General features: G+C 57.5%; 1 protein-coding gene across 3 annotated transcripts in view; it reads right to left on the bottom strand.

The window, feature by feature from the left end:
- Positions 1-721: 721 nt before the first annotated feature.
- Positions 722-14,079, bottom strand: part of LMF1 (lipase maturation factor 1) — a gene marked incomplete at its 5' end in the record, with an annotated part of 102,892 nt that continues 89,534 nt past the window's right edge. For 2 of the 3 annotated variants that reach the window (XM_079720005.1, XM_079720004.1), the window contains 5 exons: positions 722-937; positions 1,323-1,435; positions 2,122-2,305; positions 2,457-2,606; positions 2,970-3,157. In XM_079720005.1, the coding sequence (XP_079576131.1) occupies positions 772-937; positions 1,323-1,435; positions 2,122-2,305; positions 2,457-2,606; positions 2,970-3,157 (801 nt within the window). In that variant the 3' untranslated portion in view covers positions 722-771. Of the gene's footprint in view, positions 938-1,322; positions 1,436-2,121; positions 2,306-2,456; positions 2,611-2,969; positions 3,158-14,079 lie in introns of all 3 variants that reach the window. The other variant, XM_079720006.1, reaches the window with a different exon arrangement.

The following is a 14,079-nucleotide window of genomic DNA, read 5'->3' on the forward strand; positions in this document are numbered from 1 at the left end:
CAAGCAACACACCATTAATCCAGTTCAACCTGCAGTGACTGGGCCTCAGAATTGCTGCCCTGGGGACCCTGGTGCCCAGGCTGGGGCTGACTGCCCTGCTGTCCCGTCCTCCCACCCTAGGTCAGGGAGCAGGAGGCTCCAGGTGTGAGACTGGGCAACGTGGTCACAAAGGAGGGGAGGAGGCGCCTCACTCAGGGCTGGTGGGGGTGGTCCACCCAAGGAGGACAGAGGCCCTCTGTCCACACCTTCGGGTGCTGGTCAATGTGGAGAAGAGCACGTGTGGGCGCATGTGCGTTCTGAGAGGGAGCCCTGACTACTTTCTCACGCAGGACCCTCCTGGACGTGGTGGGGACCCGTTTGGGGGAGCAGAGAGGAGAGGCAGGCTCTCCTCTCGGCCGCATGGGCAGGTGGTCCTGGGACAGACCAGAGCTGGGTGGTCCTGGGACGGACCAGAGCTGGGTGCAACATCGGGATGCTGGTGTCTGGCGGGGGGGGGGGGTGCCTGGTGACAAGGGGCACGATCTGGGTGGAGCAGGGCTGGGGGCTTTCTGGGGATTCTTCTGACGAACCCAGAGCGAAGAGACTTGGGGACCATGGGGACTGACTGTGGGGAGACAGGAAAGCACAGACAACCACCCAGGACCCTGGCAGCCCCTCCTCTCTGGGTCGGCTTCCCTGGATGTCCTTGTGGAGACCCCACTCAGAGCAGCCAACCTGCGGTCTTCCCACTTTATTTCTTGGGGCACAAGCCCTGGGCCACCTCTATTCGGGTTAGGGGTACGGCCACTCCCGTGACCTGAAGTAGCCCTTCAGGTCCTGGAAGCTGAGCGGGGGGAAGTAGGGGCCGAGCCTCTTCCGGATCCACCACTTGCCCTCAGCGGCGTGCTTGCCCCCGGGGCGGCTGAACTTGTACCTGTAGTGCTCTCCCCGGACCCACCTGCAGAGCGAGGGCAGCACAGTCAGCCTCCGCCCCAAAGACAGCCCTGGAGTCCTCAGAGGGAGAGGCCACCCAGGGGAAGCCAGAGAGCCCCAAGGAGCCCCCGGCACAACCAGGCCCCTGACCAGATGATGGCGGGGTGGGCGGGGCTCTGGAGCCGGGAGGGCCAAGCACTCAGAGCCAATCGGGCTGAGCCCTGCATCCTTTCAGCAGGTGAGTGGTACCTGAGGTTTGCAGACCGTTGTGTCTGGGCATGCTTCCAGGAGGTGGGCCCAGCCCCCAGAGCAGACCCCTTCATTTGGGGAGAAGCCCTGAAAGGCAGCTGAGGCTGCAGTTGGCGGGGATGGGGTGGGGTGTGTGTTTCTGTCTGGGAGGGGAATCTTACCTGGGGGGTGCCCTGCCTGCGAAGGGGTTAACAGCCAGCAGGGATAGGGCCTGGGCGTCGTTGGCCAGGAGCTTGCCCGCCAGGTGGATGATCCACTCGTTGTGCTCATAGGTCTGGAGGTGAGAAGAGGACAGGGCGCAGAGAGCTGGGCGCCTGCACCGCCACCGGGCCCTTGGAGAGCCCCGTGGATGTGTGCTTTCCGCCCCCTCCCTCTTGACGGTCACCCGGCCTTCAGTCTGTTGTCCTGGGGGCATCTGACTCCAGTGTGGCTGGAGGCCAGCCTCTCTTGAGGGGGGGCTGCCCTGAGGGCCTATGCTGCAGTTCTTTGGTTTGGGACCACCTCCTTCCTGTTCTTGCAGGGCCCCTGGTCCTGCTCGCTCTCCTGGGTGCCGCTGCCACTGTGCTGTCTGCGGGGACCTGGATGGAGCTGGGCTGGGCCTGGCTATCCCAGTTCACCTGTCAGCTTTGTCACCTGCCAGGCCAGGGATTTCGGGCAAGTGACCGAGCCCCCCAGAGGCTATCTTCCTGGGCAAGGTGGGATGGCGACAGTGCTGCAGCCTCACTCTGGCCTGAGCAAAGATTCTGTGGACACTGGCTGCCCCAGCGTTGGCCACGCATGCCTCGGCCCCTCTGGTGGAAGCGCTCTGAGAAGCCGGCTGTGCGGCCCAGCCCTGGGCACCCACAGATCCTCGTGCAAGGGCCGTGCCGGGAGCCTGGGAAGGTTCCCCACGGGCTGTGCCCCAGCGCAGGATTCCCGGGCCTCGGCGTGTCAGCGGGGCCTCCACACCTAGGGCCTCACCTGGAAGGCGGCGAACCACATAAGCCAGTCCAGGCGGTGGTGGTACGGGGAGATGAGGCATGGCCGCCGCCTCAGGTCACCGGGCTTGCACTTGAACTCGTAGTCCTCCCACTTGGCGTCTGGTGCGCTGGCATTGGGGCTGGCGGTGCCCTGCAAGATGACCTCCGTGCGTTCCTTGGTGACGCTGGGTGTGGGGGAGACCAGTCAGGGCTGCACCTCCCCACCCTGACCCCACCCCCCGACCTGAGCAGACCAGGGCGAGGCTGGGGGGCTGCAGGTCGGGGCTGGCCTCACCCTCATGTCTCCCCGCTGGGGTCATGGTGGCCCCGAGGTACCTGCCAAAGGCCCCATATGTGTTGACGATCCGGAGAGGGTTGAAGGAGCTGTTCATGACCTGTCGGGAGCTCAGCAAGTTGAGGACCACGGGGATGCTGAGCCAGGCGACCAGGACGCCCAGCGCCAGGTTGACTGTGTGCCGTGCCACACTGCCTGCCGGGAGGGGGGATAGTGGGGGGGTGGGCTCCTGCCTCCAGGCCTGGCCTCTGTTCGGCCCCTTGGGCCCACAGAAGCCGAGGGAGGTACTGCTGCCCCCACCACAGCCCGAGCCCCTTCTCCCTGCGCCAAGGACACCTTCCAAGGCGGATGTGGAAACACAGCAGCTCCCTCTTAGGGCCTCCCTTCCTGAGGACCAGGACACACTGTCCATACCAAGCAGACAGGAGTGACCCCGCCCAGGCATGGAGATGCTGCCCTGTCTCCCAGGGCACTGGTGTGGGCACAGGGCTGGGTGCCATCAACTCGAGACCACCCGGGCTGCCCGGCCACATCCGCCTTCAGGTGTCTGTCACCCACCATGTGTCCGTGGGGCCCTGGCCCCTCGAGCTTCCTCCTCCTGCATCCTCAGGACTTGGTCCTTGAGGCAGCCGGGCCCCGAGGGAAACAGGAAGCCCAGAGTGGCGTCATCGAAGCAGGCGAGGCTGGGCACGATGGTTAGCCAGTTCAGGAAGCTCAGATTCCCGCTGATGATGAGGACCATCTGGGGGTGGAGAGAGAGATCCCTCCAGCCACTGCATTTCATGTGCTCCACAGTGATGCATGGAGCCCACGCCAGAGGCATGGGGGCTGGGGGTCCCGTCCTTCCCAGCAGCCTGTGCTGATCCCCAGGTGCCCGGGAGGCCGTGGCCCAGGCCCCACGCGCCCCCTCGGCCACTTGCCCCGCCTCCCTCAGACCAACCCCGCAATGTCTACATCCTAAATGATCTCAGAGGCGGACACTACCCAGTGCCTCTGGTGAGGACCCCACCTGCCGACCCTGATTCCGGCCTCCGACCCTGCTTGGAGGCCACTGAAGTTACACAACTGGGAGGTGACAAGTTTGTGTTTGTGGCAACTGTCACCGTGACTGTTAATCAACAGGCCCTGGGTAGCCCCAGGACTCCAGCTGGCTGCTCAGTAGTCCACCCAGGTGTCGGGGCCAGGACCAGCCCCACGGCACCTGTGGTATGTGCCCCTCACAGGGGTGGGGGGTGCTTTGGACAGGCTTGTAAGTTGTTTTAGTGACTTGAAAATGGCACCTTCTGCCTGATTTTGACCCTGTTGTCAAGGATGCGGGCGGGAGTAGGGAGTGGGTGGTCTCCACTTGAGGGGAGGAGAGGCTGCAGGGTTCACGTCCCGCCCTCCCGACCAGGCGCCAGGCTCTCCTAGAGCGAAGAGCAGCCCCGCTTGCCCCCCAGGCAGACGCCTCTGATTGTGGAGCCCCAGGGATCCCAGTGCCAGCTGCACGCAGAGCTTCCTGTGGGCTGCACAAACGTGGGTGAGGACATTCCAGGTGACCACAGTGGGAGGGCAGGTGGAGGCTGGGGAGGGCAAGAGGCAGAGCCGAGGGCTTCTGGGGTGCAGCCCAGGACACCCCCATGCTTCCCTGAGCTGGAAGTCCTAGCAGAACCTGGAGCCAGTCCTCTGTCAGACGCACGACTGCCAGCTGCGGCCTTTTCATTACACAGTTTTCTAAGAGGCGAAGTTTACGTTTTTAGGAAGTCCAAGTTATCAATTAAAAAAAACTTTACAATTCTGCTTTTTGTGTCCCATCTAAGAAATCTTTTCCTCCTCCAAAGATGTAAAGATCTTCTAAAAGTTTTACAGGTCCGGCTATTATGTTTAGGTCTCGGATCCATTTCGAATTAGTTTTTTATGGAAGGTGTGATGTAAGGTTCACACCAGCTGGCTCTGCTCTGGTCCAGGCTCTGCCCCTGGCTGGGGAGGTGGGGGTAAGACTTGGGAGGGAGCAGGGCCTCTGGGATGACCGGGGTGTCGGGTGCTGGGAGGTGCGAGCACACGGGTCCACGGCGGACGTGTCTACAGGGAGACAAACTGCCTCAAGCACGTGCCTCAGAAAAGGGGAAACAAGACACTAGGAGCCACAGGTCAGCAAAGCAGAAGGAAATGGGGACCAGCACCACCAGCAAATAAGCCCACAATGAAAATGGTGCAGTCGCCACAGTGACAAGAGAAATAAGGAGATTTTCAACTGTCCAACCAAATGGACACATTTCTGCAAAAAATAAGACCTGAACGAGCAGACAGTCCCTGAGTAGTAGAACAGCCATGTCCCTGTCCAGGTCACTCACGCGCATGTGCCGGGGCCCTGCGGGCCTCCCTGCACAGGAGCCGACGGGTCAGAGCCACGTGGGGGCATCAAGGAAGGAGGTGACACCAAAGACCCAGGCTGGGGGCCCCATGGCCGGATGAGACTCAGCTGACACCCAGCTCCTCAATTTCTGATTTGTCATTAAAGCTGGGTCTTGGGCCTCCCTGGTGGCGCAGTGGTTGAGAGTCCGCCTGCCGATGCAGGGGATACGGGTTCGTGCCCCGGTCTGGGAGGATCCCATATGCCGCGGAGCGGCTGGGCCCGTGAGCCATGGCTGCTGAGCCTGCGCATCCGGAGCCTGTGCTCCGCAACGGGAGAGGCCACAACAGTGAGAGGCCCGCATACCACAAAAAAAAAAAAAAAAAAAAAAAAAAAAAAAAAAAAAAGCTGGGTCTTGATCCTAGTGACTGGGGAGAACGTGAGGTCACAGATACCGGCCTCAAAAGGGGCTGGGGAGAGAGGAGCTAGGCTTTCAATAGGTCAGTTTTATGGATCACGATAGGGTCTTACAGTGTGTGATGGGAGATGGTGTGGATTCACAGCTCTTCCTGGATTAATTTGGAAAACCAGTTTTCCTGGTTCTGAGGCCCCAAATAATTATTTCTTATTCTTCACTGTCTAGGATGTTAACAAACCCCTGTGCCCAAAATGCGCCCGCCCTGGGCTGGTGGTCTCTCTTACAGCCCTGCCTGGCCCCTCGGGGTCCCTGGGCCTCTGGTCTCGAGCTGCTTCGGGCCGACTGGGCTTCACCCTGGAGTTTCCTGAAAACTGCTGGCTCCCGACGGTCTGGGTTTGTGGTGCCGCCAGGCTCTCTTCCACTGCGGGGGACAGCGGGGGTCCCGTGGCCTGGGCCCAGCTCCCCCGTGGACAGCACTGGAGGGGCCCGACCTTCAATTCTCATCTCCCAGACCAGCGAGACCTCAGACGCTCCACTAGCTCCTCCACTGTGTCAGCAAGGGGCTTAAGAGGAACGGTCCCTTTGCTCCTCCTGACACCTCCTGACAAATGCGTTTTGCTTTGGGGTGGGCTGGTCAGCTGCATGGGGGTCCCCTTTTCTCCATGGCTCAGCTGTGCAGCTAAGGCCACCAGGAGTGGTGATCAAGGGTGAGAACAGGCCGCTTCCCCGAGGGCCTGCCATCCTGGTGCAGCTGTCGGGGCCACACGGGTGACAAGAGCCCTCTACTGCCTAATTCTCGGATGAGACAGCGGCCAAAGCTGGGAGAAGCACCCGGCGCATGGCAGCCTCCAGCTAGAAGACACCTCCGCACCTGGCCTGGGGGCTCCTGCCTATGTCCTACGGCCCTTGGGAAGGCATGCGGGGAACAGCCCGCCTTGTTCGCCCATCACACTGCCCCTTAGGGCTGGTCCACACTCAAACCTGGCAGGCAACTGATGGGCAGCCGTGTCCTCTGCAGCCACCAGCCCAAGCCATCAGCACCCACCTCTCCACTGACACTCAAACTGCTGGGAGACATGGCCACCATAATGCTGCAAAGCAGGGCAGCCGCGGGCTTCCTGGGGCGCCCACCTGCCCGAGTTCACTCCAGATGGCCTACTCACCAACCTCTCCAGGTGTAGCTGGTGCAGCCTACACCCTCGCTGAGGCACAGCCTCGCTTTGTGGCCACTCGGGGCTCCCGAGACCCCAGAGGCGTCCAGAGAAACCCAGACAAGACACTGCTAATTTGAAGGACCCCGATCAGTAAATGGCATCTGTTTGTCTACAGCCTCATGTGTAACACGCACAACGTTAAAACCCTAACAGGTGAAAAGCAGAATGAATGATGCTGAAGTCTGAATTAGTGATTCAGAAGACTGATTTGAGAAATCCTTCCAGAATGTGGTGCAGAAATGGGAGAACCTTTGAGGGAAACAATACAGATTCAGCAGAGTCAGCGGCTACACAATTGATTTTGCCGGATGAGAATGATGTAAAAATAGACTCGGCACTCTCGAGGCGGAAGGAGGCCTGGGCCTCGGGGGATGAGGGGTGCAGGACCAGTTACCGGACCAGGACCTGGGCCCACACATGTTCTGGCCATTTCTCGTTTCCAAGGATGAATCATAAGTAAAACAGTATAAGCATTTAGACTGAAAAATATAAAAAATGAGAAGAAAAGGAAAGAAAAGTGAGGAAGGTGGCCCAAGGAGGTGGGACCCTTGGAGTAGTCGCCACTCACCTCCACGAACAAGAGAAGTAGGCGGGCAGCAGCGGGAACATAAAGGACGACCAGAATGCAGCCGCTGGGCCTGGCCCCAACTGAGAGCTGAGCACAAGGCCCGGTGTCACCCTAGGACCCACTGCCTTGACCAAGGACGAGACCCAGGGACAACCTGCCAGGCGCCCATTTCCTCCTGCGTCTCCCCCTCCCAGGCGTGCGCTTCCTCTTGCTCCACTGAGCTGAGTTTCCCAGGTGGGGGACCTGCCCCCACCGCCGCCTCCTTTACCCTGGAGAAGCAGGGCTACCCCTTGGGGCCCAGGTCCACGTCCGTCCTGCCTCATTGCTCAGTGGCCTCATGTTGACTTCAAAGCTAAAACTCCACCAGCGACTCCTGCTTCAGGCCAAGAGGGAGGTAGCGGTGCTGGACCCTCAAAGCGACTATCTGAAATGCAGGCCTGGACACTGAGGGAGGGCAGGGCAGGGGGCAGAGCCTGAAGCTGGGGGAGCTCGAGGGGCTGGCTTGCCACATGCCACATGAGCACAGCAGTCAGGAGTTGTGGGTCCTGCCTGGGTCCCCATGGCCGCTGAGCTCGCAGGGTGGAGACTCCGTGAGGACAAGGAAAGCACCACGACCAAGGCTGTTGCCATCGCTGAGCTCACGTGGGTCTAGAGGACCTTCCAGTCCTGCGAACCCGCCTGGAGAGACATGGAGAGCCAGGCCGAGGCCCTGTCCTGTGGAACTAGGCTGGCCCTACAGGGAAGGCACATTCAGACCTGCCCAGGAGGCTCTGAAACTGATTTGCAAGTGAATTAGCTGCTGTCAGGAGAGAATCAACAACACCAGCGTCCAGCACCCAATCAAAAGTTAACAGACTCCAAGTTGGTAGTTAGTAGCCTGCGGCACGAGCAGAGACAAAACAGGCTGGGAGCGGAGTCAGAAACCAGAGATGGCCTGAAGCCAGTAGATAAGAATGTGAAAACAGCTACTGTCAAAAATTAAGGGGTTTAAAAGAAAACACAGTCATAAGAGAAATATGAAAATGCCAAAGAATAACGAGATGATAATTTGAGAGTTTAAAAGGTAATACAGGGACTTCCCTGGTGGTGCAGTAGTTAAGAATCCGCCTGCCAATGCCCGGGACACAGGTTCAATCCCCGGTCTGGGAAGATCCCACATGCCACGGAGCAACTAAGCCTGTGCACCACAACTACTGAGCCTGCGCGCTCTAGGGCCCACATGCCACAACTACTGAGCCCACGTGCTGCAACTACTGAAGCCCGCACACCTAGAGCCCATGCTCCGCAACAAGAGAAGCCACTGCAATGAGAAGCCCGCGCACCACAACGAGGAGTGGCCCCTGCTCACTGCAACTAGAGAAAGCCCGCGCACAGCAACGAAGACCCAACGCAGCCAAAAAAAAAAAAAAAGATAATACAGTCAGTCCCCTACATATGAACCTTCAAGCTGTGAACTTTCAAAGATGCGAACATGTATTCACATGTCCAATCACATAAGTTAGTTCACGTGTCTGGCGTACATTGTCATGTGCGTGCATCCTCTACAAGTGGTGTGTTTCTGTGTACTTGACTGTACAGTGCTGTATAGAGTACAGTATTACAGTGGCTTTATTTCAAGCCCAGGATGTCTGGAAGCAAGCGTGAAAGTGTTGATGTAGCTGGTACTGCTAAGAAGCACCAAGCGCCAAGAAAGGATGAAGAGAGACAAGAGAAAGAAGAAGTAACTGAAGAACCGAAGAGATTCACGGACAATGCAGAAAATGGCAAGGGGATTTTCTTTACTTGAGGAGGCACTGTTAGTTTCTGAGGCACAGGACCCGAATGTAGAATGGTATATGAAGGTTGCAGCAGCCGTTCAGAATGCAATCCAGTGCTACCGTGTCATCTATGATGAGAAAAAAAGAGCTACTACCCAGACATCACTGGATCATTTTTTCAAGAGGGTAGGTAGAATTGAATCCAGCAAGGAACCAGAACCTGTGCCATCAACGTCAGGCGAGAGTGAAAGTGCAGCTTGCCCTTCGTCTCCTGTTGCTGACGACCCTTCAGCTCTACCATCTCCCACCTCCTCTCCGTCCTCCAGTCAGTAACTCTTCTTGCCTGTTCACTCGATGCCAGCCCCTGGATGCCAGCTATTGTACTGTACTGTACTACTGTACTTTTCAAGGTACTGTAAGATTAAAATTGTTTTATTTTTTGTGTTTGTTTTTTAAGTATTATTTGTGTGGAAAGTATTATAAACCTATTACAGTACAGTACTATATAGCCGATTGTGGTAGTTGGGTACCTAGGCTAACTTTGTTGGACTTATAAATTGGACTTATGAACGTGCTCCTAAAACGGAACTTGTTTGTATGTAGGGGACTTACTGTATACAAAACAGATAATTTACTGGATAGGCTTTTGACAAAACTGACACTGTAAAGGACAAAGTCAGTGAATATGAGCCCAGAACAACAGGAACCTTGCAAAGTGAAGCACAAGGAGAAACAAAGCTGAGCAGAGCCTGGGCAGCCCCTCAGGGCCTAGGGGACAGCACCCACTGGCCTGACAGACGTGTGATTTAAGCCCCAGGAAGGGAAGGGGGCAGACACAACATGAAGAAAATTCTCCTCATTGAAGAGAACTATGAACGCACAGGTCACAGAAGCCTAAGAAATCTCACACAGGATAAACTCAAAGAAAGCCACACCTAAGGCACATCAAACCAAATTGTTGAAAAACTGTGAAAAAGGGAAAAATCGTAGAAGCAGTCAGAGAGGAAAAGTCGCAGACAGAGGAGTGGGGCTAAGGGTACCGCAGACTCCCCAGCAGAGATGCTGCGGGCAGAGACCATGGACAGCTGAAGGGAAGACATCCACCAGCAGCCTCTGCTAAGAAATGTTAGAAAACCAAATGAAACATCCCTCAGGCAGAAGGAAAATGACCAGGATGCACACACAGGAGGGCAGGGGGCTGGAAACTAAGCCCGTGGGCGATTGTTAAACACAGACAACCAGCTGTTTAAATGAAAAGCCACACATCGTGGTTGCAGTTGTTGGAATGATGGCTGCAAAGATTTAACAGTGAGTGAGAATACGTGGTTGTGGCTGGGCACACGCTCTCGTGGAGGGAAGACCCCACACATGACCAGCAGGGACCCATGGGGGTCCTTTCATTCCCTTGTTTCTGTTCCAAACCATAGTTATTTTCCATTCAAAATGAGTGCTATCGGGGGGACTCTTGGTGCCTCTGGACCCGTGAGGGCCACACCCCAGGATGCGGGTGCAAGGCCTCGGCCAGCGTGGCTCCCACAGCGGTGACGCTGCACAGGCTTCCCCTGGCATTGGTTTGGAACCCTGTCATCCTGCTGGCTGTAGTCCAAGCCCTCCTGGAGGGACACACGCCCAGGCCACCCCTGGTGGACCACAATCCCGCCTACCCACCCACAGCGAATGGGGTGGCAGACCTGATGGGGCCACTGGGGGCCGAGGAAGAGCCCCAGGGGAGGGGCCCAGCGGCTCAGCACTGTCAGGGCTGGGACCTGCACAGTCAGCTCAAGGACCTGTGCCTTCTTGAGAGGGCAGCGTCCCCACCTCTGTAAAGGAAAACTGGAAAAAGCAGCGTCCCCCCCCACCGAGTGTGAGCACTGGAGAGAGGCCATCACCCTGTAGCCCTGGGGCCACGTGAGCGAGGACACAGCACAGCCTGAGTCAACCTTCTGAGGTCGGGCGCGATGCTGTCCACTTGGCACAGTGACCTCGGCGGGCGGGGGCTTTGAGTTCTGCTTCCTGAGGAGGCTGTGCTGGTGTGGCCTCAGCCTTTTGCCCAGTGACCCCAGTGACCTTCAGCCCTGGCTACAGACTCAGGTGCAGGAGCAGCGTGGGGCCAGCTCCAGGGAAGATCATTTCTCCAAACAGCTACAGGAGGGCCAGGCTCACAAGCTGCCCCCACTGTGGGTCAGCGTCTAGCCAGGATGCCCTTGACACTGTTCTCTAGCTCCTGGCTCGGGCTCCCCCACTTTCGAGCTGAGGACGCATCCTCCTGGCACGGCCACCTGAGTGGCCCTGACCCCCTGCATGCGGCAGGAAGAGCTCACGTTGGGATGGGGCTGAGGCCCCTGATGCCTGGTCCACACGCCATGACCCGGAATGTTCTGGCACAATAGGATTCTCTATCCCGGTGAGAACTCAGGAGCCTTTGTCTAAAGGCCACCAAGTGGCCGTGGGGTCCTTATGACCTCTGAGTGATGCCCGGCTTCCCTCCGCCACCCTGGTCCATTGGGGCCCAAAGACACCCCTCCCCAGTCACTCCACCCTGAGACCAGCTAGGGGGCCCTGACTCAGAGACTAGGGTTCACCAGAGCAGTTTTGGAGATGGAACCCTGTTTCTAATAAAGCAGCAGGAGGCCTGAGGATTCATAATGCCGTCTTCGTGCCCTTGTCTGGCACACACTGGCTGTGACCCCATGGTGGGGGCCGGGTGGGAAGACGAGCTGGGAGGTGGGACCCCGGGCCCAGGAGATGCCCCTGAAGGAAGGGGCTGGGTGTCTGGGACTCCCCTGTTGGGCTATGGACTCCCACAGCCTAGGAGAGGACATGTGTGCTCGCAGATGATGTTCTACAGCCAGGAGCCCTGGGACAGTTATGCTGTGACCCCAGCTCCGGGTGGGTCACTTAGGGGCTGGTGGGGGCAGCTCTCTGCGCCCAAAGCCGTAGTGATGTTCCCACAGTGATGTCCCCTGGTCTGCTGACGTTACAGAGATTAGAAAGAGCAGGACATGGTGGGAGGTTGGGGAGGAGAGCCTGGGATCTGAGATGCGTCTTTGCACTGACTAGGAGCCACTAGCCTGGTGAGTGCCCGCTCCACGCCAGGATGGGAGGTCCAGCCTGGCCCACAGCAGAAGCCGAGCACTGCCCCTCCAGCGTCTCTCCTTGGCATTAGAGTGGGGGTCTGAGGTGGGGGTGGCGCGCCTCTCCAAGTAGACAACAGGCTGCCTCTGGAGGCCTTGCAGAACCTTCCGGAACAGCTGTGCAAACTGAGCGTGGGAGGAGGTGCGTGTGCTCACATCCTCAACCCTCTCCCGGGGAACGAACGGAAACAAACAGAACCAGGGACCCTCGGGGTCGCGGGCGTGGAGACGGGAGCAACGTTCAAGTCCAGGGGTGGCCAGCACTGTGGCCTGCAGAGGGCCACGTGCCCCCGTGAGACTGCCCTGCGCGCCCCACGCTGCCTGCGAGGCTGGACACGTGCAGCTGGGCCAGGGGGCCATTTGTCTTCTTTGCTCTGGACAGCTGAGGCCCAGCCCCTGGGGGGCATCAGACCAGGCCTCAGAGAAGAGCCACAGCCCTGGGCCATGTCCCACCTTGTCCTGGGCATGGTGTGGGTGGGGGAGGATGATGCTGGGGACACACCTAGACTGAGGCTCCCAAGGCCTTGGGGGACAGAAGGCGAGTGCATGGCCTGCCTTTGGGAATAACGTCCAAGGCCGCAGGTTGGCGGCAAGGCCTTTCAAGGTCCCATTCTGGCCCTCCCCTGCCCAGTGTCCCCATGCCACCACTGTCCACCCGGACACCAGACCCAGAATCAGGTGGAGACTCAGCCATGTGGCCTGAGCTTCTGGGAGCCGTCTATACCTGAGTCCCCCCAACCTGCCCCCGGTCTGCACAGTCCCCCATGGTGGAGGCACCAGTGCCCCCGGCTGGGACACAGACTAAGCTGGGCTGGGTCCAGTTAGCGGGTCCTCGTCCTAAAGCACCATGAGACTCATGCCAAGTGAATAAACAAGGGCATTTCGAGGCTGCTGGGTCAAAGGTCAATGTAAATATCTTCCCAAATCCTATTTTCAAGTAGCTGAACCCTTTCACCTGCACTAGTAAATCAAACTTCCTTCAAATGTGTTTTTTAAGTGATATGACAATTTGCTTTTCTTTACTGCTTGCCAAAGGTGGGCTTCAGATTATCTGGACAGAAAGTGGTAGGTGGTCAGTACAGCCTGAGGGATGTCTGGAGGGTCCCTATAGGCCCAGTAGGATTTACAGCCCTGAAAGGATCCCAGTGGTCCCAGGCTTGTAAAAGTGGCTGAAGCAGCAACTAATTAACGCCCCGCAGCCTTAACAGTGATTCTTGGTCACCGTGGTGACCACGCAGCCTAAGCAGACCCAGATTCCTGCTGAGACTGTGTGCCAGGCAGGTCCTCCAAGTTGCCTTGGGGACTGGACCCATGTTCTCCATCAGCAGAGGAAGGTGGGAGCCTATGGCTGGGCATCCTTTGACAATGGAGGAAGGTCCAGCATGAGGCAGCGTCCACACTGGTGGACACTCACAAGGATGCTTGAGCCTCTGTTTGGAGCCTCCTCCCGCAGCTCAGGATGACGGAGCCACTGGGCTGCAGTGTGCACGGGGCAGGGACAGGGCAGAGCACCCCTGGCCTCCCGGGGGTCCCTCACTGGAGACTGTTGGGAGCAAGGGTCACCCACCAGCCAGGACTGTGCCCTCCAGCCAAGTCCAGATAGTTTACGGATAAACTGTGGTGCATCCAGACAGCAATAAAAAACGCGCTCTCAACCCATGGAAAGACACGAGGAACCCCAAATGCATATTACTAAGGAAAAAAGCCAGTCTGAAAAGGCTATATCCTGGATGATTCCAACTATATGACGTTCTAGAAAAGGCAAAACTATGGAGACCGTGAAAGGATCAGTGGTTGCCAGGGGTTAGGGGTGGGAGAAGGATGAATCCAGGGAGCACAGAGGATTTTTAGGGCAGTGAAATGAGTCTGTATGATACTATGATGGATACATGTCATTTTACATTTGTCCAAACCCATAGAATGCACAACACCAAGAGTGAACCCCAATGTAAGCTGTGGACTTTAGTTAACAGTAAAGTATCAATATTGGTTCCTTAGTTGTAATAAATGTATCACACTAACTAATGCAAGATGTTCCTGATGGGGAAACTGTGGGGGGGGATATAGGAACTCTATACTCTCTGCTCAGTTTTTCTGTGAATCTAAAATTGTTCTTTAAAAGTCTATTAATTAAAAACAAAACAAAATATAACTTAAAATACTGGCAGCAAAAGCAGGTGAGCAGGTAGGGGGAGACAATCAAAGCATTTCGAGGCCACAGGGGCGGCAAGGACGGGGATT

This window comes from Hyperoodon ampullatus (genome assembly GCF_949752795.1).
Source record: "Hyperoodon ampullatus genome assembly, chromosome: 14".
Taxonomy (NCBI): Eukaryota; Metazoa; Chordata; class Mammalia; order Artiodactyla; family Ziphiidae; genus Hyperoodon; species Hyperoodon ampullatus.